General features: G+C 41.1%; 1 protein-coding gene across 1 annotated transcript in view; it reads left to right on the forward strand.

Moving 5' to 3' along the window:
• Nucleotides 1–25,906, forward strand: part of LTK (leukocyte receptor tyrosine kinase) — a 167,976-nt gene that overhangs the window by 91,273 nt on the left and 50,797 nt on the right. The window contains exons 6-11 of the mRNA XM_089523151.1: nucleotides 358–492; nucleotides 1,316–1,468; nucleotides 2,535–2,635; nucleotides 5,677–5,852; nucleotides 14,691–14,785; nucleotides 23,789–23,890. Coding sequence (XP_089379277.1) covers nucleotides 358–492; nucleotides 1,316–1,468; nucleotides 2,535–2,635; nucleotides 5,677–5,852; nucleotides 14,691–14,785; nucleotides 23,789–23,890 — 762 coding nt within the window. The remainder of the gene's footprint in view (nucleotides 1–357; nucleotides 493–1,315; nucleotides 1,469–2,534; nucleotides 2,636–5,676; nucleotides 5,853–14,690; nucleotides 14,786–23,788; nucleotides 23,891–25,906) is intronic.

Raw genomic sequence — 25,906 nt, forward strand, 5'->3', positions numbered from 1 at the left:
CAGAGTTTCAATAGGTTAGGGGAGAGGTAAACCCCCTCAATGCTACACTCAAATTCAATACTTCTCCTTTCTGTGGGTTTATTTTATCAACTGCGCAACCATTTCCCCCATATATATATAAATTTCAAATCATGCCTGTTAATGCATTTTTCCTTGGAGGTCTTGTTGAAAGGTGGCATGCCACTATTTTAAACAAGATAAGTATCATTTGTCTATTCTATCTGCCTTCAAAATGCACTTGGGGGTATATTTCTTTCACTGTTTCCTATTCACTATGTGAGCGGCAGAGAAAGAAGCTTGTAATAAGCCTATGGTAGCCATTATGTCTATAATTCTCTTTCTACTACTTTTTTTAAGACAAAGAAGGGCTACATCTTGCCAAATATGATGACGGTGCCATTGTCCCCTGCCCACATAGGAGCTGTGTCAGCCAGCTCCAGGTCTGTGAGTTCAGCACAGATTGCTCCCCAGAAGATTCTGAATCTTTCTGTGGTAAGTGTGGCTCTTTCTCCCTTACATTACCTTTCAGCATATTTCAGTGTATTGTTATTTGACAGCTTGTTTATTTCAGGATTTGTGGGTCCTCTCCTTTCCTGCCCTACAAGTCCCCATATAGGTAAAAAGGAAAATAGCTCCAGTAGTTTTCTGAACCTAGAGTCCTCCATGTGTGTTGAATGTCTCCTACCATAGTCCCCAGTGGCCATGTTGGCTGGGAATTATGAACAAAACACCTCTAGAGAACATACGTTTGGGACAGACTGTTGCAACAGAAGAAAAAAATTAAAATCCCTAATTCTATCCCTTGAGTGGTTGCACCTGAAGTCTGCCAGGATCTAAAGTTCTCTTTATTCCATGTAAAGCTTTTATATGAAATACCTGAGCTCTGCTTCTCAGCAAGGAGATACGATACTGCTTCATCCTTTCTTCAGGAATCTAAGGACTAGAAATTGTTTCCTGCATAGGCATTTTTTAAATGATGTTTTTATTGTAATCTGCCTTGAGGAAGTTTGTTAAATACAAGATTTTGTAATCCGCCTTGATTCCTTCAGGAAAAGTCAGAATATAAATATATTATTATTATTATTATTATTATTATTATTATTAAATATATTTCCTCCAAAATATGATCACAAAAATAAAGTTGGGTGAAATAATCAACATGAAGTATCATGACACTATGCATAGAATAAATTGTAATGAGCCTTGGTAGCCATGCCTACGTTTTATTTGCTAACCAAACTCAACAAGAGAAAACCTAGTTCGACGTAGAACACTCATTCTGTTTTCTTTCTTAATAAGATTTATATCTCCTTAGCAGACACTTTACCGGCTGGTGCACATTGTTCTTTTGAGGAAGGTCCCTGTGGCTGGACATTGGACAGTGAGGCATATTTTTCTTGGTCTGTTGGTGGATTTTCAAAGATGCATGAAGATCTGCTTAGAGGATCTGCCTTACACACCACTGAAGGTATGTTTCATATTTTCAACCTCTCCGACCTGAGCCACCTTTAACCTCAACCAAAATGAGTGTGATGTAGTGTTAGACCAGGACTCCATGAATCAGAGGTTAAAATCTGCCCTTGGCCATGGAAAACCACTGGGGAGTCTTGAGCAAATCATTCAGCCTCCCTCAGCATGAGAGGAAGGCAACAGAAAACCCCTTTGACCAAATTTTGCCAAGAAAACCCCAAGATGTCAGAAATGACTTGATGGCACACAATAACAATAACAACAAAGAAGCAGCAATAAAGGAAGTGTGCTTAACTCATACTTCTTTGCCTGTTTTTGTGGGTTATGCCTTTTGTGGAGAGATAAGCCTATCCCCCATATTGAAGGAGCACACATCTACCCATCAGAGACATGTTTATCTTTGTCCTCTGTAGAAAGTCCTGTTTGAAAGCTGGTCTGAAATAAATTAAATAAGGTAAAATATTTTAGTTGGATCTTAATGGGGTATGAGAATGAATCATCATTAGCAATGTGCTATCAAACAATGTGCCATCATTTCCCAAAGCCATGCAATAAGACATGTAACAAGATGGCAAAGTTCCTGAGTCCATGGAGAATGAGAGTTCCAATGTATCATCTGGTTGCTTGTCTGAAGTGTTGTGGAAACTTTCCTGAGCTGCTTCAGGCCTTGTGAACATCCATAGCAGCCTTCAATATGTCACACAGAGATTCAAGTCAGAAATGCAATTGATCCATGCAATGCACTGGGTATTTTCATTCATGCATAGATAGGTGAATTACAGCGTAAGGATATTCAAGAACGTGAAAATGAAGACATTCCAGAACCTCACATGGTACACTAATGATATTGCAGAACCTCATATTGCAGAATGCGGACATTTCAGAGTATGCAAATTGATGACATTCCGGAACCCCACATTCCAGAATAAGAATATGCTAGAATCTGCTGGTTCCATCAGCAGATTATGGTAAATCCTGAGTCTAATTTGCTGAAGATTCCACCAGAGCACAACCCTGACTGACCTTCTTTTCAGTTATAATGTTGTTTAAAACTTCTTTTCCAGGTCACTATCTGTATCTTCACATAGATAGCAATCACACAGGTGGTGTTGCCAAGGCATATAGTGCTAATCTCCCAGCCAGTCTTGCCAGTGCAGCTTATCAGGTATGTTTTTCCTCATTCTCAATTTATAGGGACATTTAGTACTAATTTTCTTGTCTTTATACATGCATTTATTTATTTAAATAAAGGACACAAGATGCATTTGGTTTTGTAATCTCCTAGATTTACTTGCACATCCAGTAGCTTGATTCTAAAAGGTTGCAAAACTTCACTCTATAAATTTATTCTGAGTTGCCCAATTTTGGCCCTACATTAGCCCAAATTCCACCCTAGGATATTCTGGCAAGTGTAGACAAGCTGCTTCACAAATTTGGAGACTGTATGTTAGTATAGATCACACCCTACAATATTATTTTTTTAAGGAGTAATTTGTTTGATGACTTGTTTGGAAGCAAAAATGGTTTACCTGGTGGCGTCACATGTGACTTAAGAGTGGTCTGCCCCTGTCTCATAGTATAACACTATAGAGAATCTGGACTAGTCCAGTCAACTGTACTTTATGTAGCCACCCATTTTCCCCTCAGTCCAGTATGCTTAACAAAAATCAGTTGGTTGAATTATTTCACAGAAGTACAAATGTGACAGGCATAGCATGACAAACATTAATAACCACTATGTAGTATTTTGCACATATTTCATGTTCAGTTGAAAAGGCATGGATTATACTACTTACATTTCATGACCATTTGAACCCGCTTTTACATTTTTCTCTCTTGCACTCAGATGTAATTATGAGGATAATATTTCATACATCTGATATTGCATTTACTAGTTATGCATTTGCCATAATAAATCTGTTAGTCTATTAATAAATCTGTTACTGATTAAGATGCTAAAAGCCTCTTTTAGTTTTTGTAGCTTTCAAAAAACACAGCAGCCTCTTCAGTAATGTAATAATCTGGGTAAAATATCATATATGATATTGTTGTTTCTGCTTTTGCTGTAAATTTCTGTAACCTAGCCTGTTAGTAAGAAATGAAAGCATCCAGGCATGTGAATGAAGTGATCTTAAACAGACCTAATATGGCAACAATTGAAAGGGTCATTTATCAGCTGCAACTCAGTATTAAGTTTCTTCCATCTGTGTATAGTTTTGCATATCACCCATGATGAAATCTATGCTTGCCCTCATTCTGGACAACAAACCAATTCCTGCCCTGAAGAATAAAAACAAAATAAACATCTTCCTTGGCCATAGCTGTGTGTGAGGGAAAGAAATGCATATACGTTGTAAAGATCACACAGGTTCTTAGCAAAGATTCACATGAGTATGGGATAAGAAGGAAGGAGCCTTCTGGCACCTTTAAGAGAACCACTTTATTTCTATATAAGCTTTCATATGGGAAAACTCACAACTCCAGAAAGTGGTGTGATGGTGATCTGGTGCCAGTTGGTGAGCCATAGACTGCTGGTTTGCAGTGAGTTTCCAGGAAAGAAAAAAACAGTTGTAGCTAATGGACACAAAAATGGCACATTAGGGGGGAAAATTGCCACACACACCCCATATCAGAGAACCCAAGAAGTGCTAATCTGATCTACTTCAACCAGCATCATTTTCTCCATGTGGTCACAGTCAGTCTTGATTATTTTAATGCATGTAAACACTTTTTTTTTAAAACATCACAAAATTCAGATTCTAATATAGAGGCTAAAATCACTCAGGCTGAGTGCTTCTTGGCTGTATTCACATGGGAAAAGTTGTGCATAGATCAAGGGAACCACACAGCTCTCTGGAACAGCTACTACATACTCACATGGAATTACATTTTTACTATGCAAATCATTGACACAAAGTGATGGAGTTTCCTCAGTTTATACATTAACTAAATTAAAGCAGATTAAATTAAATAAATTAAAGTCATAACCATCCACTAAAGCTGAATAGTGGAAGATTCAGGACAGACAAAGGAAGTGCTCTTTGACATAGCTGCACTGTTAAATTGTGGGATTAACTTCCACAAGATGCAATAATGGCTGCCAATTTGGATGGTTCTATAAATAAAGGTTAATAATAATAATAATAATAATAATAATAATAATAATAATAGGGGGATCAGAGAAATTCATAGAGATTACGGCCATCCTCCATAGAGTTTAGGGCTACTGGCAACCCTCCAACATTTCACAAATGAAAACCAGAACATATGTGGCCTAGCAATGTCAGAGTGTGCTCAAGGGGGCAAAAGTTATTAATGAAGAGGAATACACAAGCTAGGAGAGGCTGAGATAGTTTATTTTAGCCTGAACCAACTGAGAAAGACAAGACTCCACACCCTCCTCTCATTTCCCTTCCGCTGAGTAAATGGAGTGCCAACTTCTTTGGTACTTTGAACTCAGTTTGCAGTGACTGAGGTAAGCTGAGAACAAAGGGAGGAAATGGGAGGAGGAAAAGAGAGAAATTGGGACATTTTAAAAGCAGCTGGGGTGAAATGGGACAATTTAGGATTAGTCAGGACAATCTTTGCCAAATCAGAACAGTTGGAAGATATGCATTAGCCACAAAGGGTGTATATTTCTTCTCTATATAGTGTGCCTCTGCTGAACAATGGAAGAGAGTGGTAGATGTAACTACATGCTTGTCCTGATAGGAGGCTTCCTATAGGCAACTCTTTTGCCACTTTGTGAAGAGAATTCTTGACTAGATAGAATTTTGCTCTGATCCAGCCTGGTTTCTATCTTCTTATTACTTCCTCAGAGAGCCAGTGTGGTATAATGATTTGAGTTCTGGACTACAACTCTGGAAACCAGAATTTGAATTCCCACTCAGCCATGGAAACCCACTGAATGACCTTGGGCAACTCACACTCTCTTAACCTAAGAGGAAGACCATGGCAAACCCCTTCTGAACAAATCTTGCCTAGAAAACCCTGTGATAGGGTTGCCCTAAGTTGGAAATGATTTGAAGTCACACAACACAGCAATTGCTTTCACAGTACAGCTATGGCCATAGAACCTCTCTGTATAAAATAAATACAATACTTACCAGCCAAGCCTATAATCTTCAAATGTGCTAGGTATATCAGAAAGACTCTAATGGAGAATTCCTCCCTAATTCTTCACTGTGCCATTATCCTTGTCTTTAGGTGCAGTTCTCAGCATACATTTTTGGCAATTACAATGGTACGATCTCACTCATTGTCCAAGAAGAGACAGGTGAAATCAGTGCCCCACCACTGGTGCCACTGGTGTGGGAAAGAGGAGAGAGCTGGAGTGATCACTGGTTCCTTATAACATTTGAAATGCCAAGGCTTCAGAACAGGTAAGAATTCAAGTCATATATGCAAGATATATATCACATGGTGCATCATCAGTGAGCATAATACTTTCTAGAGTTATCTAGCCTAGTAAGCTTTCTAGGATTTGTCACCCAAGATTCCATAGAAGGAAAGGAGGAAAAGTGAATTGACGGTCAAGGGTCACAAGGATATGCTTATTGTTCAGTCACACATATTAGTAAATATTGGCACTGAAGCCTTTTCATAATAAAATTGTGTTTTTTGCAGAGGGCTTTGAAAGAATAGATTGAGGGTGCACTGCTCTGGGAAGTAGTTTAGAGCACAAGGGACAGTAAAGCAAGGCTGAGTTATCAGCAATGGCTTAACTTAGGGATGGAGGAAATGTGACAAGATCTAGCCCTAAGGTTGTTATTGTGGCCCTCAACAGACCACACCCTCACAATTTTTTAATTGTAAAAAAAAATCATCCCAAATGCCTCCATACCCTCTGGTGAGAATACAGTACAATTTTTCTATGTCACTTCCTCTACTCAAGGGGGCCTTTTATATAGCAACTGTGCCTGTTCCTAGAATTGCAGGACCTAAAGATGATAGTGCACGTGCTGGTAACCTCAAAGCTGGACTTCTGCAATGTGCTAAACATTGGGCTACCTTTGTAAGAAGTCCGGAAACTCCAACTGGTTCAGAATATGGCAGCTAGATTAATTACAGGTACATCAGGAATGACTGCATCACACCGATCTTAAAATCACTCCACTGGATTCCAGTTATTTTCTGGGCAAAGGACAAAGTGATAGTAATTACCTTTGGTCCAGGTTACCTACAGGATCACCTTCTCTCATACAATCCACCCTGTACACTCTGGTCCTCTGGGAAATGTGCTCCAGCCGGCCAGGATTAAACTGGCAAAAGTTTCCCAAAGAGTTTTTTCATCTGCTGCCCCCAGACTTGGAATGACCTGCCAGAAGAGACTTCTGAAAACACTGGTTGCATTTAAAACAGCATTAAAGACATATCTCTTCTGCCAGGCCAGTCAATTTTTAATCACGACTTTTTAATCTGTATATAAACTCATATTTTAATGATTTTATAGTATTGTATTTTAACTGTGGGTTTATGTATTTTTAATTGTGTTTTGTATTTTAATGTGCTGTATCTTGCCTTGAGAAGAGGCAAGAAAAAGGTAAAAATTATTATAATTATAATAATAATTTCAAAAGTGAAAGTGACTTAAACAAAGCAAAAAAAAAATGAAATTGCTTCCCCCTGTCTCAGAGATGAGAAAAGTACAGCTACAAAACCCCTAAGTGTGCCCCTGAAGCCCCCCAAGTCTTCCAAAGTCCTCAAATTATCCCCTATTTTTTTAAAAAAATTGGCCAACCATCAAGTGACTTTTTGTGCTCAAAGGTCAACCCAAACCCCTCCCACCTGACCTCAAATGTGGAGTTTGCTTCACCAACTCCTAAAAAGAAAAAAAGAAAAAAAGAAAAAAAAAGAATGGTTCAAATCAGCTAAAATGGAGGCTGGAAGTGGCATTATCCCACTTCCATATATGACCAAATATGCTGGTGCAACCTGCTGGGTGTGTGTGGAAAGAACAATGGCTCCTTCCCTCTGCACATTTGCCCACTCTTTCACTAGATGGTGCAGGGAGGATTTTGAGTAAAATGGTGGGTGGTAGATCCAGCCCTCCAAGGTCTAATTAGGAGTGTGTAAGGTTCCCAGACCTCAGAACTCCTGGCCTAAATCAGTTGGTGAACCCAGTGGGAGTAAACTCATATAATTCATGTGGAACTCATGTATGTGTCCAAAGGAGGGTGACTAAAATGGTGAAAGGTCTGGAAACCATGCCCTATGAGGAAAGACTCAGGGAGCTGGAGATGTTTAGCCTGGAGAAAAGAAGGTTAAGAGGTGATATGATAGCCCTGTTTAAATATTTGAAGGGATGTCATATTGGGGGAAGCAAGCTTCTTTTCTGCTGCTCCAGAGACTAGGACCCGGAGCAATGGCTGCAAGCTACAGGAAAAGAGATTCCACCTCAATATTAGGAGGAACATCCTGACAGTAAAGGCGGTTCAAAAGTGGAACACACTCCTTCCTCAGAGTGTAATGGAGTCTCCCTCCTTGGAAGTCTTTAAACAGAGGCTGAATGGCCATCTGTCAGGGATGCTTTGATTGTGATTTCCTGCATGGCAGGGGGTTGTACTGGCTGGCCCTTGTGGTCTCTTCCAACTCTATGATTCTATGATTCTACCAAATTTGCACTGATTCAATGGGTCTATTCAAGTTGAAACTAGCAATTTAGAGGAGCCCTGGTGGTGCAGTGGTTAAATGCCAGTACTGCAGCCTTTCACAGCCACAAGGTTGTGAATTCGATCCCAGGCAGGGCTCCAGGGTTGACTCAGCTTTAAATCCTTCCTTAGGTTGCTAAAATGAGTACTCAGTTTGTTGGGGCCAATTGGCTTACACATTATAAATGTTGGGGCGTAGAGAGACACGCTGTGTCCACTACGACCACGTACAGAGTTGATCCATGCAGGCAAGACACCATGAGAAAGCTCTTGGAGAGACGTCTGCAAAGGCTTCAGGCTGAGAAGGAAAATTCCTCCCATGCAGGCTGACCAGCCTTGAGCTCCCAGCTTGAAGAAATAAACACTGCTGGACAGCAAGGCTCTCACTCAAACAAGAGGGCTTTTAATCACTTGTTGCAAGCTATATACAAGATCGCACAGAGTACCAGACAGCCATCTTGGATACTCATAGCTCTATATACAAACAAAGTGCTTTGCCAGTCACCGACCACAACAACCCAACAACGGAGATAATCATCTTCTCCCTTATATGTATGGTCTTCTGTAAAGTCATGTGGTGTCTTGCCACCAATGAAACCTTGCTGGTTTCATCCCCAGTGCAGGTTGCATCATACCATTGCCCATGATGCACTACTGGCTGACTTCACCTACATCAGACATCCCATGATGCACAGCTTCCAAATGCTGACTCATGCACACCTGCCACTTGAACTGTAGTTACCTCTGCTTCAGTTCCACCTAGTGGCCATATCCATGTCATTTCCAGGCCAAGTGTGCCACATGGTCCTGACAGTAAACTGCTTAGGGAGTGCACCGATAAGCGGTATAGAAGTGTACTTGCTATTGCTATTGCTATTGGATTTAGGCATGGTTTTTACTAGTAAAAGTTGAATATCAAAGATCTAAAGGAGGTTAAGCAACTGTCAAGAGTTAGGGGCTCTCACTGTCCCCCTGGGGAACTCGGGGGGGGGGGGCACAGTCCTTTATATATATCTCACTCCTGAAAAATAATTGTCCCCCAACTCCCCTCAACACTTCCAGAATGGATTGGAGTAATATTGCTTCCCCTGGGCCATTTTAGTCTAGGGCTGACCTTTTTTCAACAGGAAGTTACTGAAAGATCAATTTCTGGGTAGGTTCCTGTTCAGGAAAAAAAGGTTCCTTTTATACTTAGAAATGCTCTAGGGCATGCAAAAAATGGCAAAATTGCCCCATGCTTGCTAGGGGACATTGAGGGACATTTAGAAATGGACACTTCTGGATGGAGTGACATGCGCGTTGCTGGGGAGGGTACTGAAGTCCCAAAATTGCTTTGGAGGGCAAACATTCCTGACCTATGATTAGGAACTTTCCACTACCCTCACTCCACCCAACTCCACCACTCTGGAGCCTGAAGATATTACTGTAGAGAGTGCTTCTCAAAGACAAGAGTTGATAACTGTATCATTGTATGTAAGCCTGAAGGATGGCTGAGGTTCTTTACCTTCCCAGGTGAAAGGTAAGGGACAGTTGGACAGAGGTGAGACCTAGGAAGAGAGGTGATGAGGAAGATGTGGCCATTAACCAGTGTATGGGGAGGGGGTCATTGTGAAGTTCTTCATGTCCCTTTTGTGGAATGGAAGCCTTGTATCTACTGTATTTTTATTTCTATATCAAGCTTTATTCTCTCCTGTTTATTCATAGGCTATTTCATTAAGTCGTTTTGTTTATATTGTTTTAGCCAGCTTTATTCTCTCCTGTTTATTCATAGGCTATTTAATTAAGTCGTTTTGTTTGTATTGTTTTAGCCAGTATTACATGGGTTGACTGATGTTTTTACTAAGGTATTTGCTTGCTGGCATGAGGTATTTGTGATTGTTCTTATTCTGCTTTTTCATTTGTTCATTTACTGCTGTTCATTTGAGCTGCTTTGATAACAAAATTGGGAAACAATAGCATTTTATTCAGGGTTGGAAATCTGTTGTACATTGCCTTGGGGTTCTGGTAGACTAAGAGGTAATACATAACACCAGCAAACAGTAAGCAACCTTCCAGATTTTGTTAAACAACAGTTCCTAGCATTTGTCACTATTGATATATCTAGCTAGGGCTGTAGAATAACATCTAGAGGGCTGAATGAAACCCATTCCTGATTTGAATAGAACAGGAGATAATTGGCAGGGGGTTGGACTGGATGGCCCTTGCAGTCTCTTCCAACTCTATGATTCTATGATTCTAATTTGGAAAGTGTGGGCAAAAGAGCTAGAATAATTTATCTGGAGAGGCTAGTCAATGTCTCCTGAATGAGGTTCACATACAAGCTTGTTCATAAAAGCCCTCTTTAGAGACAGCTTTTAAAGCTCCTGGATTCTTCTCTGTCCAGATTAGAATTGCAGCTGGAGAGATGTCACTGAGAAAAATCGCTTTGGCCGAAAGCTATCCACATTGCCCAAAAAACTAGCTACTGTTTGCTTTACAAGATTGCAAGGGCATAGTTAACAAAGAAGAGTGTTTTTGTTAGGTATCTTACAGGTACAACTGCAAATACCTTTGACATTTTCTGACATATTTTGTGATCTTTTTAGTTGGTCTTAGGTACAATACAGATGAATTGTATTTTAACGTTTTTCTTTTGGACCACACTGCTACCGTTACTTTTTCTGGATATCAGTGGGTACATTATGAATCAGAGTCAGCATGGTGTAATGGTTTGAATGCTAGACTAGAACTTTAGAATCCTAGAGATCAGGGTTCAAATTCCCACTTGGCCATGGAAAACCACTGGGTGACCTTGGCCAAGTCACATCCTCTCATCCTCAGAGGAAGGCAGTGACAAAACCCTGTGAACAAATCTTGCGCAAAAAAAACCCCTAAGAAAAGTTTGCCTTAGGGTGCCATAAGAGAGAAATGACTTGAAGGCACACGTCAACAACATTATGAATACCCTGAGCTGTATGGAGCTGCAATAAAGAAGATTCAAAAATTTAAGCTGAGATCATGTTAGACAATCACAAAATGTAAAGCCTGATAGCATACCTAGGCTGGAAGCCTAAGAATCAAAGAGTGTGCCTTTTCCCACACCTGTACAGTGGCACCTACATAATATGAAACAGTCTCCAGAATGTCACATAGTGATGCAGGTCAGATATGTCATTGACCCATACAATCTGCTGGATGGGCACATCAAAGAAAAGGACATTCCAGAAACACCAGAGTGAGGACACTTTGAGGTTATACTAGCATAAGTCACTAAAAGGATTCATCTCTCAATCCCCTCCACCTGCCAAATAATTTTCAAAGTCTGATGAATATTGAAGCATGAGATTAAAACTTTATCATAAAATATCTCACATAAAAATATTCAGTCATGTAAAGAGGTGCTCCATGGGCTCCATTCTTGTTTCTAGATTATGTTCTGGCCTGCCAATTTTTATTCACAGATAACTTCTTCTCCATTTGAAATCCTAGTTTGTTGGCCTTGCACAGCACTTGTCTAGTTAGTATATTTTTATGTCTCTCCAGTATAAATAATAAATAATAATAAATAAAACTTTTATTTATATCCCTCTTTTCTGTGACAAGACAATCAAAGCGGCTACAACATGTTAAAATCCACATTTACAAATTTATGTCCCAAATTCCTCCCCTTAAAACAGGATTAAACAAATTACAATTAAAACATCTATTAAAAACACAATAAAATACAGTGAGGACAAAGCAGTGGGCTGATACATGATGTGGGGGGCAGTCATTCTGTGGCCGGGCACTTTATTCAAGAAAGGCCTGCTGGAAGAGATCCGTCTTGACGCTTTTTTGAAGCTGTCTAAGCTGGCAATTTGACGGATCTCGTCTGGCAGACCGTTCCATAGTTTGGGAGCAATTGCAGAGAAGGCCCTCTGGGAGGTAGCAGTTAGTCTGGTTTTTAAAGGCTGCAATAGATTCCTCCCAGAGGACCTGAGGGTGCGGGGCGGATTATATGGAAGCAGGCGATCCCTCAAATAGGTTGGACCCAAGCCATGTAGGGCTTTAAAGGTTAAAACCAACACCTTGTACTGTGCCCAGAAACTAATAGGCAGCCGGTGAAGAGATTTTAAGATGGGTGTTATTGGTCACTCCTAGTTTTTCCGGCGACCAGTCTGGCTGCCATATTTTGCACTAGTTGAATTTTACGGACTAGGCACAAGGGTAGCCCCATGTAGAGCGCATTGCAGAAATCAAGTCGTGAAGTTACCAGTGAATGTACAACAGTTTCTAAGTCCTTTACTTCCAGGAAAGGGCGCAGCTGGCGTATCAGCTGAAGCTGATAACAGGCGCTCCTGATCGCCGCATTCACCTGATTTCTCATGTGAAGCAATGGATCTAGGAGCACCCCCAGACTGTGAACACAGTCCCTTGTGGGGAGTGTGACCCCATCTAGGACTGGAGGTTGCAACCCTATATCTGGTTTGGGGGGGGCCTACTGTAAGTACCTCCATTTTGTCTGGATTCAGCCTGAGTTTGTTTTTCCTCATCCAGCCCATTACCACTTCAAGATACTGATTGAGGGGAGAAATGCCATCTGTTGTCATAGCTGCTGATCGGGACATGGAGAAATATATTTGGGTGTCATCAGCGTACTGATAACACCCTGCCCCATGTCTGCAAATGATTTCCCCCAGCGGCTTCATATAAATGTTGAATAGCATCAGGGACAGTATGGCGCCTTGAGGGACGCCACATTTAAGCTCCGTTTTCGAGGAGCGACTGTCCCCGAGCATCACCCTCTGGAATCTACCCGAGAGGAAGGACCGGAACCACTGGAGTGCAGTGCCACCGATTCCTAACTCTCCTAGGCGTTCCAAGAGGATGTTGTGATCTGTTGTATCAAAGGCCGCTGAGAGGCCTGGAAGTACCAACAGAGTCACGCTTCCTCTGTCAATGTCTAGACGAAGATCGTCAGCCAGAGTAACCATGGCAGTCTCCACCCCATATCCTGTCCTGAAGCTGGTTTGAAATGGGTCTAGATAATCGGTTTCATCCAAGATGACTTGGAGTTGAAGGGTGACAGCCCTCTCGATCACCTTGCTCAAAAATGGCAGATGGGATACAGGCCTGTAGTTCTTCATATCCAGGGGGTCCAGGGAAGTTTTTTTCAGGAGCGGTCTAACAACTGCCTCCTTTAAGCAAGTTGGAACACAACCTTCCCTAAGGGATGCATTGATGACATCTCTGAGAAATGCCATCGAGGCATCACCCCCCTGGATGGCCAGCCATGATGGGCAGGGATCAAGCGGACATGTCGTCTTCTTCACATTTCCAAGGATCTTGTCCACGTCCTCGGTATTCACAAGCTCAAACCGATCCAGTTTAACCTCAACAACAGGTTCACTGGACACCTTATCAGTCGATTCTGCAGCAATCCTGGCATCCAAGTTGGCTCTTATCTGAGAGATTTTATCTGTGAAGTAGTTATTAAAAGCATCACAGCAGGCCGTTGTCGGGTTAAGCAAAGGGTTCTGCACAGGTGGAACCTGTGTCAGTTCCCTTACCACCCTAAACAGCTCTGCTGTATGGGACTCCGCAAATGCGATATGTGCAGAGGAGAAAGATCTCTGTGTTGCCAGTATATTTATAACAGGACTGTTTCCTCATTGGTAACATATTAAGCAGCATTTGTTCTTCCTGTCCATATATGATTCCCTCATATATCACAAGAGGATTTCATCACTGATAACAAAGGCTGTCCTATTGTGTAATTTCTTTTAAAAAATTCTCCAAAAATGTAAGGACTTGTGTTTACTTTGGATGCTAATTCAACAACTTTTCTGCTTTACCCATTGGGATGGTAACATATTTTTGGCCATACTGAATTAGCAGGAGTGTGCAGAATAATGTCTCCATTCCAAGCATTATTAATTTTCGTGTCCCTCTAGATAAGCGAGTGAATGTATGTTAATACATCTGTTGCCATTACTACTGTTTGTACTGAAGTGTTTTTTAATAGGAAATGTTACGTTTTGGACTACACCACCAGCAGCCAATATGGCAACTGGCCATGTTGGCTGGGGAATTCTGGGAGATGTAATTGCCCCCAAAACTTTTCCAAGCTGTGCTGTAAGGTAGTTAATATTACTTACACTCAATGTGTCATCTACTAAGTCAGCAGGAAGAATGAACCCTTCTGATGGTCTGATAACTGTGGATTTCTATAATGTGACATGAAAATTCAGGATGTGTGATGTTTCAATACATATATATATATATATATATAAGTATTTTGTCTGAAAAAGTAATTTACCACTTTCTTTTTCCATGTGGCACTTCTTAAATCATATATGAAACACATTTATCCGATTGCATTGATGATCTGTAGCTTTCATTTATGAGTAACCTTTGGGTAATCCTAAAGAAGAAACCTGAAGTTGTTTTCTTACTTGCAGATATGTGGCATTCAACTTCAGTTGTGCTGCTTTAATATTTTAAAATATATTTAATATATTAATAATTAATATATTATTTAATATATTCTCTTTGATACATTCTCTTTTTATCTGTCTCTCTCTCACTTGAAACATATTCATTGTTCAAAAGCTTTCACCTGCAACTGGTTGCAACTTGGGGCTGGAATTCACAAGCTGACATTGCTGTGGACAATATTACATTTGGCCTAGATTGCTTCTCTAATGGTGAGTTACTTCTGATTAAAGAAGTTTTTATAGGCAGCCAGCATGCAAAGGAAGATGAGGATGGAATGTGTTAAGCTCTCAGCATGCAAGAGAGAGTGGTGATTGTTTCTGCATATTGCTTCTTCCTGATGACTGCAGAGCTTGGAAAAATAACTTTTTTTACTGCAAGTTGCAGAATCCTCCAAGGAATTACGGTTCAAAATGAAGCTCTTCTAAACTCTGTAATTTTGTAATCTGGATAGAACATTTTTCCAAACAGTTGCTGCCAAATTGCCCAATGAGTATGTAAATACTTGTTTCTCACCATTCATGGTAATAGCTTTCAATCAAGACAATAAGAGTTTCCCCCCAGCTACCTCATCCTTCACGTTCTGTGAAATGTGCTTGTATAGGAGTGATATTTGTGCATTTCCCCTGTCCCTGGGCTTGTCTATATATAAAAAAAACGTACTCACTTCAAATTGGTAGCGATCTGGACATACAATGTTCTTGTCAATTTGTGCAATTAGCGGGGGGGGGGGGTTGGTGCTTATTTCACAGTCGGGAAGGGGGGGGACACTTCTTTTGCTGGATTTTCCTGGAAAATCCAGATGTATGATATGTGTGGCAAGCAGATTTGCACTGGCAGCAGTGGAGGAACAGGAAGAATGGGACACATTCCCAGGTCCCATTTTCCTCTGTGCAACTTCCGAAATCAATTGATATTGGGTATCCTCGGGATGTTATGTTGGTTCAGGAGCCAATTCCATTCCCTCCAGGCTACACCCCTCCCTCCCCAAACTGAAACTAAAAATAGCCAGAAGCCCATTCCTGGTTTTGTACCTATTTCTGGCCCAAAAAGTACATGGGGGCTGTTTAATCTTTTAAAAGAAAATCATTGTGCAGGTGGCTTCTGGGAGAAGCATTCCTTCTTTTCGTGAATTACTGTTCTTTCCAGGGAGGGTCAAGGAACTAAAAAAAATGCCTAGGAGGGCATGTGTGGACCTCAAGCTGCATGTTAGCCACCCTTCATGTCCAGCTAATGATCCGCACATCTTGCAATATGCAACTTCCTAGTTATTGCTTGAATTTCTGTAAGCTGGCATTGTTTTCCCTCAGAGTACAGGCCATTTCATTCATCACTGTGTCCTTTTAATTCATTTAGATCTTGGAGAAGCCCAGCAGCTCTGCTCCACTCTCAGTAATAGAATTACATTTCCCTTTGCCAGGAGAGCTTTTGGATGTCATTGGTAGAGCCAATTAATAGGCAGGCAAAGAGATTATGCTGGAACTGCTTGGCAAAGGAAGGGGAATGGTAGGAAGAAAGGAAGCAGAACAGGAAGGAAGGCATATTTTATTTCCAACTGAACGGAAATATTAATTTCATGTTCTGACTGTTTAGTTTACTGCCCCTTTCTTCAAAATTTGATGTGGATATTGGTGTGTGTGTGTGTGTGTGTGTTGAAAAGGGTGAGTGTAGAGATCCACAGCCATGGCAGGGTCTGAAATTTCTTCCAGTTTGTTGGACAGAGGATGAAAAGTCATTGCCACAACAACATGCAACTAGTTTGTGAAAATATACTCTGATCAGCTGTTCTTGACTGATGTTGATTTCTTCAAGTCCTTCCTGACTTATGGTAATCCTAAGTGAACCTATTAACAGGGTTTTCTGAGGCTGGGAGTGTATGACTTATCCAAGGTCACCCAGGGTCATGAGTTTCCATGGCCAAGAGGTGATTTGAACCCAGGTGTCCAGAGTCATAGGAGATTATAGGCAGGGCGGAGGCTGAGAGTAAAAGGCATACTCCAGGCAAAGTTGCACAATCTTGGTGAAGATTTTCAGAAACATTACGCTTATCCAGGACTTAACCCATGAAGATCCAGGAATGCTTCAGCAATAAACCATTCATGGGGAAGTCCTGGGAGTGGTTTGTTTCTGGAGCATTCCTGAAACTTCATGGGTTAGGTCCTGGATAAGCGCAACATCATCTGGAAATCTTCAGCGCAATTGCACAACTTTGCCAAGGGTATGCCTTTTCGTTCCCCAATTTTTCACCATCTGATAATCTCCATAATCCAACAGTCAAACTACTACATCATGCTGGTTCCTCTCTTGATTGATAACATTTTCTTTACTACTGAGAGGTTCTCATTCTTTGTTTTCTCTGTTCAGGATCTGAAATCTGGGAAATTTAATGACTGTTTTTTGCACTGCTTTTCCTTGGCACCATATTCTTCCATTCTACCAGTCTCTTTACCAACTGGTTACCTTACTGTTGCCTTGTTTTTCAAGCTCTGCCTTCATCCACCAGTGCTAATAATAATGGTTCTTTCTAATGAAAGGCAAACTGCTGCCTTTCAGTCATCTAATATATTATCTAGTGCTATTATAAGCACTTGGCAGGAACCAGGTTTATTTTTTTTTATTATTTTTTACTGTGGCACATGTTGCAGGCTGCACAGGAATATAAAGTTTACAAATGCATTAAACCACCAAAGTAATCTTCTCTGGTATCAGCAGCCCATTCAGGTAAAGGAGACTTAACTCTCCCAAACTGACTTCCCTTTGGTATAGCCTCAGCATTCAGCCTGATGCGTGGAAAAGTTACCTTTTCGGATTACATCTCCCAAAGTTTCCTTTTGGAATAGCTGTAGGCTTTGATGTAGTGAAAGTGTGTTAAATTCGCTTATTTTGGATTATAGCTCCAAGAATCACTGAGGACCATGCTGGCTAAGGAAATTCTGGGAACTATAGATCCTCACTAAAGTAATTTGTAGAGCCAATGTAGTGTAGTGGAAAGCCAGTGTGGTATAGTGGTTTGAGCATTAGATATGTGTACATGAGGCACTTACTGCTGCCAAAACATTGCCCAAACGTTGCAGAAGCTCTGAGGTGGGATCATCCATCATGCTTCTAAAACGTAATTGAGGCTTTCTGCTTTCCTTCCATCGCTGAAGCATTCACGGGGAAGCCTTGAAGTGAAGAAGCCATTTTTTAATAACGGAAGATCCCATTATGAAAAAATGGCTTCTCCTAGGTTTCTCTGCAAACGCTTCAATCATGGAAGGAAAGTGGGAAGCCTCAATTACGTTTTAGAAGTGTGACGGATGATCCCACCTCTGGTGTTTCTGCAACATTTGGGCAACGTTTGGGCAGCAGTAAGTGCTCATGTGATGAGGTCCTAAAATTCTGGAGACTAGGATTTTAATCCCTGCCCAGCCATGGAAACCCACTAGGTGACCTTGAACAAGTCACACTCTCTCAATCTCACAGGCAGGTAAAGTCAAACATCCACTGAACAAATCTTGCCAAAAATAACACTGTGGAAAGTCTTTCAAGCATTTACAGTGGTCAGTTAGTGCTGATGTGTGAAAGCAGTATATTTGCATACCAAAAATCAGTTTCCCAGAGTTCAAAACTCTTTATGAGAAAATTCCTTTTGTTAAATGTGCAGTAGCAAGGACTCTTGTATTAATAAATGTAGTGTGCCATGAAGCCATTTTCTTTTTTTCAAATGGCACTACCTTTCTACATTGGTGAGACTGTTTGATTCTGTGAGGCAAGAGGCTATGCTGATGACAGTAGTGCTGCCGGTAGGGTCTCTTATGTTAAACAGGCTTTTGCTGAAAAACCATCCTTTCTTTTTACCTCCCACCACTTTTCCTAACATTATTATCTTTTCTAATGATTCTTGTCTTCTCACGATGTAGGTAAAGTATGACAGCCTTAGTTTAGTCATCTTTGCCTCCAGGAAAATTTCAGGCTTGATCTGTACAAGGACCCATTTATTTGTTCTTTTTGCTGTCCACGGTATCCACAGCAGTCTTCTCCAGCACCACATCTTAAATGAATTTATTCTGTTTTTGATCATTTTCTTAACTGTCCACCTCTCACAACCATATATGGCAATGGGGGATACAATTGCTTGGACGATTCTAACTTTTGTGCTTAGTTTATATCTTTGCTGCTTAGGAACTGTCCCAGTTCCTTCATAGCTTCCCTCTCCATTCTTAGGGGCTCAACAGACGGGTGGCTAAACGCTGCCTCTTTTAACCTTGGATCATTGCTGGCAACCACATGCCACAGCAACAATCAGCTTCCTCTCAGGAGCAAAAAGAAGCTGCTATAAACAACTTCTTGGAAGGGGCACCATAGTGGCACTCATGTGCCATGTTGACACCCCTTCTGGCCAGTGCCATTTGGGCATTGCACTGCCCATGCATCATAATGGCATGCCCTGCGTGGACGGGCGCACACCATAAAGGCACATATGTGGCAGAACTAGGGCTTGGAGCATGTAAATGCTCCACCCTAGTTCAGCCCTAGTCTGCAGTCAGGCTGCTAAGTACAAATACAAAAAAAAAAAAAAAAAGATAATACAATCTATAAGATAATAGAATCATAGATTCATAGAGTTGGAAGAGACCACAAGGGCCATCCAGTCCAATCACCTGCCATGCAGGAAATCTCAATCAAAGCATCCCCAACAGATGGCCATCCAGCCTCTGTTTGGAGACCTCCAAGTAGGGAGACTCCACTATACTCTGAAGGAGTGTGTTCCACTGTCTAACAGCCCTTACTGTCAGGATGTTCCGCCTAATGTTTAGGTGGAATCTCTTTTCCTGGAGCTTGCATCCATTGTTCCATTGGGTCCTGTTCTCGGGAGCAGCAGAAAACAAGCTTGCTCCCTCCTCAATATGACATCCCTTCAAATATTTAAACAGGGCTATCATATCACCTCTTAACCTTCTCTTCTCCAGGCTAAGCATCCCCAGCTCCCTAAGTCATTCCTCATAGGACATGGTTTCCAGACCCTTCACTATTTTAGTCGCCCTTTTTTGGTCACGCTCCAGTTTAGAAACAAATAAAAAGATAATAGAAATAACCAGTCTTCGCAGAAAAGGAAAAGGGTGCTCAACCTGAGGAAAATGGAGCAGAGGACACTATAGGGGAAATGCAGCACATAATAAGGAAAGAGGTAGTAGAGGGATACCTGGTTAATATAAATGAATTTAAGTCTCTTCTGGTATTGATGTCAGATTAACTGGGCAATAATTGTTGGGATCCTCTCCCCCCACCACCACCACCTTTTTTTAAAGATAGGAACAACATTTGCCCTCCTCTAGTCTGCTGGGACTTCTCCTCTTCTCCAGGAGTTATCACAGATTATTGCCAATGGCTCTGAGATTACATTTGCCAGTTCTTTTAATACCATTGGATGTAGCCCATCTTGTTCTGGAGACTTAAACTCATTCAGATTAATAAATTATTTATGTACTACCACTTCACTTATTCTGTGCTGCATTTCCCTTGTTGTGTCTTCCATTTTCCTCAGGCTGAGCATCCTTTTCCTTTTGTGAGAAGACTGAGGCAAAGAAATTGTTGAGTAGATCTGCCTTTTCTCTGTCCTGTTAGCATTTTACCATCTTGTTTATGCAGTAGATGTCTTGGAGGTCTCTCAATCATAGGGTTGCCATAAGTTGAAGTCAACTTGAAGGCAGTTAACAACTGCTAATAGACTGGAATGTGTGAATATCATTCAGTTCAGCTGTTTCTCTTTCTAGTCCTCCTTTGTAATTTTCTTGTTCCAGGATGTGAGCTGTAAATGCATTCCTGTATGTCCAGGAACATTAATATGTTGTGGAACACCTTTGGGGTATTGCTTTTTTTAATATCAGATTTGTGTCCATTTATCATCTGATGTAAAGACTATCCTGTCTGTCCAATGTAGAGTGTATAGGGACATTATATTATATTATATTATATTATATTATATTATATTATATTATATTATATTATACAGGTGGAAGAACTAGTATTTGCACCACTTATATTGTGGTGATGCTATAACAAAAGGAATCTTCTCTGAGAGTTTTGAACCCAGAGAAATAGATTTACTACTTTCACATATCAACACTAACCACTATAAACACTTACTTACTCACCCAGTCCTTTGAAAATGTAAGGCATTTGCATCTTTCTGGATCCTATTATATTCTTTACCACTTCTACAACTGTATAAACTTGCTTTATACCTAAAGCTTTAATATCACTCTGTACTACATCTGAAGAAGTGAATTTCAATCCATAAAAGCTCATGCTAAATTAAAATATAGTTAGTCTTAAAGGAACTGTCACATTCTCCACCCCCCTTTCTCCTTTCCTTCTTTTTATACTGCAAGAGAGTACACAGCTTCTTCTTTCAAAAGTACTGATATGATAGTATTGGTCTTTTATTACAAACTCCCAGAATTCACATGAATTCTTCATGGATATTGGGAACACAGTCCTCAGTGGGAGCCAAGAATGTGTGAGCAAAAGAGAGATACAGCCTATAAGAAGTTTAAGGTATTTAAGAAAAGGAGGAAGAGCTGTTTGTTTGCAGAGGAAGAACTGCCTGAGGACAGCCGGTTGTGTTGCTGCCGGGTGAAAGACTAAACGCGAAATACAGATGGAGGCAGTGTTCTTGTTGAGTCCTCTACATCCTGTGAAAGTGACTGAGTTTATTGTGTATCTCTGGATGTCAGCAGCTGAGCTAGAAGGAGTTCATGACCTCTAGCTTCCTAAGAAATTAAATTGAAGGCCAAAAAGACTAAGAGCCTCTTTGTGCTCAATGTAAAGTAACTTTATTTGGTTTTTCTTTCATCCAGTTAGTTTATTTTACATTAATCTCAGTTTTTGTCATAGTTGGTGGCCGGATGGTCTGATAGGAAAAGCTGGCACTCTCCCTCTACCAACTGGATATATAGTATGTGGGAACTACCTAGCACAGGGATGGGGGATGCATGCCTCTTCTGATGTTGTTGGACTGCAACTCCCCACCATTGGCTTTATTGGCTAATGTTGTTGGGATCTGCCTTCCAGCAACTTCTGTAGGGGCCTATGAGTTCATATTAGGAAATACTGTTGTTGTTTTTTTGTTTGTTTTAATAGGGTTGGGTACATATTAAATACAGTCCACAGGCTCTAAGTCACAGTCTTTAGTCTCTACTAGCCTTTTATATGCCGGTACTCCAGGGACCTCTTTAGAGCCACTTGATGCCAGGATTTCCCACTACTTCTTCATCCATTTCATACAGTCTTGCTAAGCATGAGAAAAGGCCTCATCTGCTAAATGCTTGTTTTACCCTTTTTTACCCCAGGATAATTCCTAACCCCTAAAGAGGTCATTTCTGTCTCATTGAAACAATTGCTCATTGGTGACTCTGCCAAGATTGCCTATAAGGGGGAAACAAGGTTATTATCTCTAAGTGTTTTTGTGCTTAGGATAATTGCACAGCTAGAACTGAACTAGTTCATCTGGCAGGAAACAGCTGCTGTGTAGGTATAAGCCAGTATTGAGAGGTCATGCTCCCCACCCCCACCCCATGTTGCTGCAGACAAAAAATCAAGCAAAATTGAGTTAAATGAAAATGTAATGGGAAATACTGGGGTGGCTATTATGACTATGGTGTCATAGGGTTGGATCCAGAGTTACAGTTGAATGTAACTTGTTCATGGGGCACTTTTGCTTGCTGAGGATTTGCTCCCCCCCAGCTGCCTATGCCCCCTCACCCCTGTAAATTTGTTCTAGAGGCTTGTTCTTTTTACACAAGGCAAATAAGTGTGTTTGTTTGTCTGTGTGCATATGTTTATTGTATTGTACTAAGGTTGCATTTTTCATTGTTTTAATTTTTCTTTGTGGTGGAACTATTCATTCATTTTGGGTTTGCGTGTAAAAACATCCCTCTTGAACAAGATTGCAAGATTCTTTGCACATTTCCCCATTATTTTTCACACTTCATGACTTTCCAAAAAGTTCATGAAGACTTTTTGTGCAAGAAATCAAACCAATTTAGTGCAAAATAAAACCACTTTACATCTTTTACTCTGACTGAAAGCTCCTCTACGAACAGAAGAGGTTCTTCCATTTGCAGAAAGGATGTTTTCTGTTCAAGCCAATGTTATTAATTGGAAGTGTTCTCAAAAGTGGCATGTTTTTAGCAGTAAAATAAAAACTCCAAACACTTAGCTGATTAAAGCATTCATAAAACTCCAGAGACTATAAACACACCCAACAGTTTGATAAGCCAAGCACCTTCCTTTAATAATAATAAAAAAATCTTCGTGAGACTGGAAAACTCAGAAGCAAGGCAAGCTCTCTACAGTAGTGGGTACAAAATGGTTTCCTCTGCTTCCCAACCAATAGCAATTCAGAATTTCCAAGGTTATGAAGGAGAGGCTCTCCAGGAGATATCACTGCTTGGATAGGCTCTTTTCAGAGGTGACTACATGGAGTTGCCACATTGAATCTGAGAAAGGACTCCAGTAACTTTACTCCTTAACACATCATAGAGCGGGACTTTCAGGGAGTCCATCCAGAGACAAGAACAGCTGGGCACCACCACCACCACTCTCCACCCACGAGGTCATAGATTTGTTGGGAGGGGTGATGGCCGTTGAAAGGTTTGGAAGATGACAGAAGACAGGTGCCTTCATCCTGCTTGACTGAGGCGTTTACCACACAAAGGGTTTTTTTTTGGGGGGGGGGGGGGAGCAATCGCTGCAATTTTCTTCTATTTCCTTCCAGTGGTACTTCCGCTGGTCCTTCCGCTTTCAGGGCGACCGGGGTGGGGAGCAATCACTTCGTTGTCACTGAGGGTAAAGCTGAAGCCTTTCGTGGGGGTTACACGCATGTTTCACATTTTAACATTATCACGTTATAACATGAACTGGGCAGGACCCTGTTTACAGTACCTTGTCATGCTCCATGATCTGTTAACAATTAAAGTTATTAGATCTCCATCCTGGATCTAGTCTGGCAACCCAAACTATATACCATTTTTTATGCTATAGCACATCTTATTCCTGTTGGTGCAGAAAAACAGCAACAAGTGTGCATTGCAGTCTCTTCCCTTTTTATTTCATGTTTTTCTTTAGTCTTGCACATACACTTTCTCTTGTTATTAGGCAAAAGGAAGTGGCTGATTCCTCCCCTGACTTTCTTCTTTCTTTTCATTTCACTCATATTCAAATTCTGACAGGAAGAAGACAAAGCCATCCTGATGAAAACCAACATTATCTATTGGACACCGATGTACTAGATGAGCGCCTTTTCAATCCATTAGAAGAAACCCTTGCTTTAGGTGACTATCCACTTTGTATCCAGCCACAGTATTACTTTATCACTAGCTTACAACTAGATCCTTTTACCATGATAACACCAATGTATTCATGATGCTAAATCTGCTATAATCATGATAGAAAGGACCCACTGTTAAAGAATTGTAAAGACATTTCCAGAATTCAGAAACTGCATAGAGTGTCCTGGAGGTGGGAGACACTAGAGTGTCTTCTTTGTTTTGATCTTTCCCTCATATTCTTATTATAAGGAAAAGCGATGTAGCCCTAAACAGCAGAAGAGTTTGATACATGAGAAAAATGCAAAGGAAAACACAGGACCGGTTGTCCTCAGTTAGGGGATGTTCCCACTTGACAGATAAAACGGATTATATTGGCGCAATTCTGATTCGGATTATGTTCCGGAAATAATTCAATTTTTTTCCGTCGTTTCCATTACGAAAAGGGGCAAATTACCTCGATTCATTTAGACCCTGTTTTCGTTCCCATTTATTTTAAACTGCTTTATTTTAAAGTGGATTAATTTGCTTCCCATTCCCATTTGTGTCCGCAAGCTGTCAATCTAGCGCATAGGCTTCAGACGTCACAAGTCTTGGGGTTTTTTGGGGGGGGAGGCAGCCAATGAAAATCGGCTGCATCCGAGGCTCTTCCGTTGTGTCTCCCCAGACTAGAAGGAGCCTCTATTCGTCCTAAACCCCTTGCTCTTCTGTGTCTCCCCATATTAATTGCCATAACTCAGTGCTAGGGAATCCTGGGAATGGTAGTTTATTATGGCACCAGCACTCTCTGGCAGAGGAGGATAAATGTCTCACAAATGCAACAGTTCCCATAATTCCTTAGTACTGAGCCAGGGCAGGTTAAGAGGTCTCAAACTGTATTATTTCAACAGTGGGTTTTGAACTACAGATGAGTTTTTTTTTTCATGAATTAAAAAAGTTGTTACTTTATAATTTACTTTAGAAATATATATATATAAAACCTACAGTTTCAGTGGAGAGTGACTCTGCATCCAAAGCCCAGGCTTGGCAAATTGGATCAAGGGGGAAAGGCAGCAGGCTTCAGTGGGGAGAGACTCTTTGGGGAAGAGAGAAGAGAAGGCTCGATTCCCCCCCCCCTTCAGATCCCTGGGTGTCCAGGCTCTCCTGTGTCTTCCCATAGTTTCTCAGGAAAGAGAGAAGTAGCCTCCATTCCCCCAAATCCCTTTGCCTACCCCATTGCTCCCTGGGCTGTCTGGGGGGCGATCAAACAGGCATGTACTGCAAAGCCCATCTGCTGCTCAGGGGCTATGAATGTGGTCTATGAATGTGGAGCAGAGGGGAGGTTGCAATCCACTGGGGTAAAGGCTATACGAATGGAAGAAAATGGTGCTGGCAATGCAGAAAGATAACAAAGAGGATGGCACCCCCAGGCCAGCCCCTTGAGCGCTGGTCCTCCCATCTCCAGGTTCCCGATTCAGACACCCTTGTTGTTCCCATTCAGATACCGTGAATCGGACCACAGGAGCAAAAATAATCTGCTTTAAAACCTACTGTTTTTTAAAAGCGGTTTATAGGCATATAATCCTGATTATACAATAAAACCCAAATCAGATTCGAAACTGAATGGGAATGATTCCGGGCAATGGGGATCAGATTCGGGGTTAAATGAGAACGATGCCCCCTTAATTTGCATCCTAATCCACATTTTAGGCCAGTGGGAACACCACCTTAGACAGAGGAAGATGTAGGCAGTCATCCAAGGCATTCTGTCTTCTGTGCCTGGTTTTGAGGAAGAACCACTCAGAATCCTACATTTGGGTTTGGTTGCTCTGCACCTCCAGCACTGCTATGTACAAAAGGATCAGAGTGAGGGCAGGAAGCAATTAACAGCAATACTATTTTCCTGTTAACCTGAATGTAGAAGGCAGAATCAGTGGAGAAAGGAATGCATTATCCCAAAATACAGGCCATTGTCCCATTCTTGTCACTATGGTCCATAACAGACTGCAGAAATAATCCAGTTTGAGACCACTTTAACTGCTC

This window comes from Sceloporus occidentalis, unplaced genomic scaffold (genome assembly GCF_023333645.1).
Source record: "Sceloporus occidentalis isolate IW3139 unplaced genomic scaffold, rSceOcc1.0.p SCAF_4, whole genome shotgun sequence".
Lineage (NCBI taxonomy): Eukaryota > Metazoa > Chordata > Lepidosauria > Squamata > Phrynosomatidae > Sceloporus > Sceloporus occidentalis.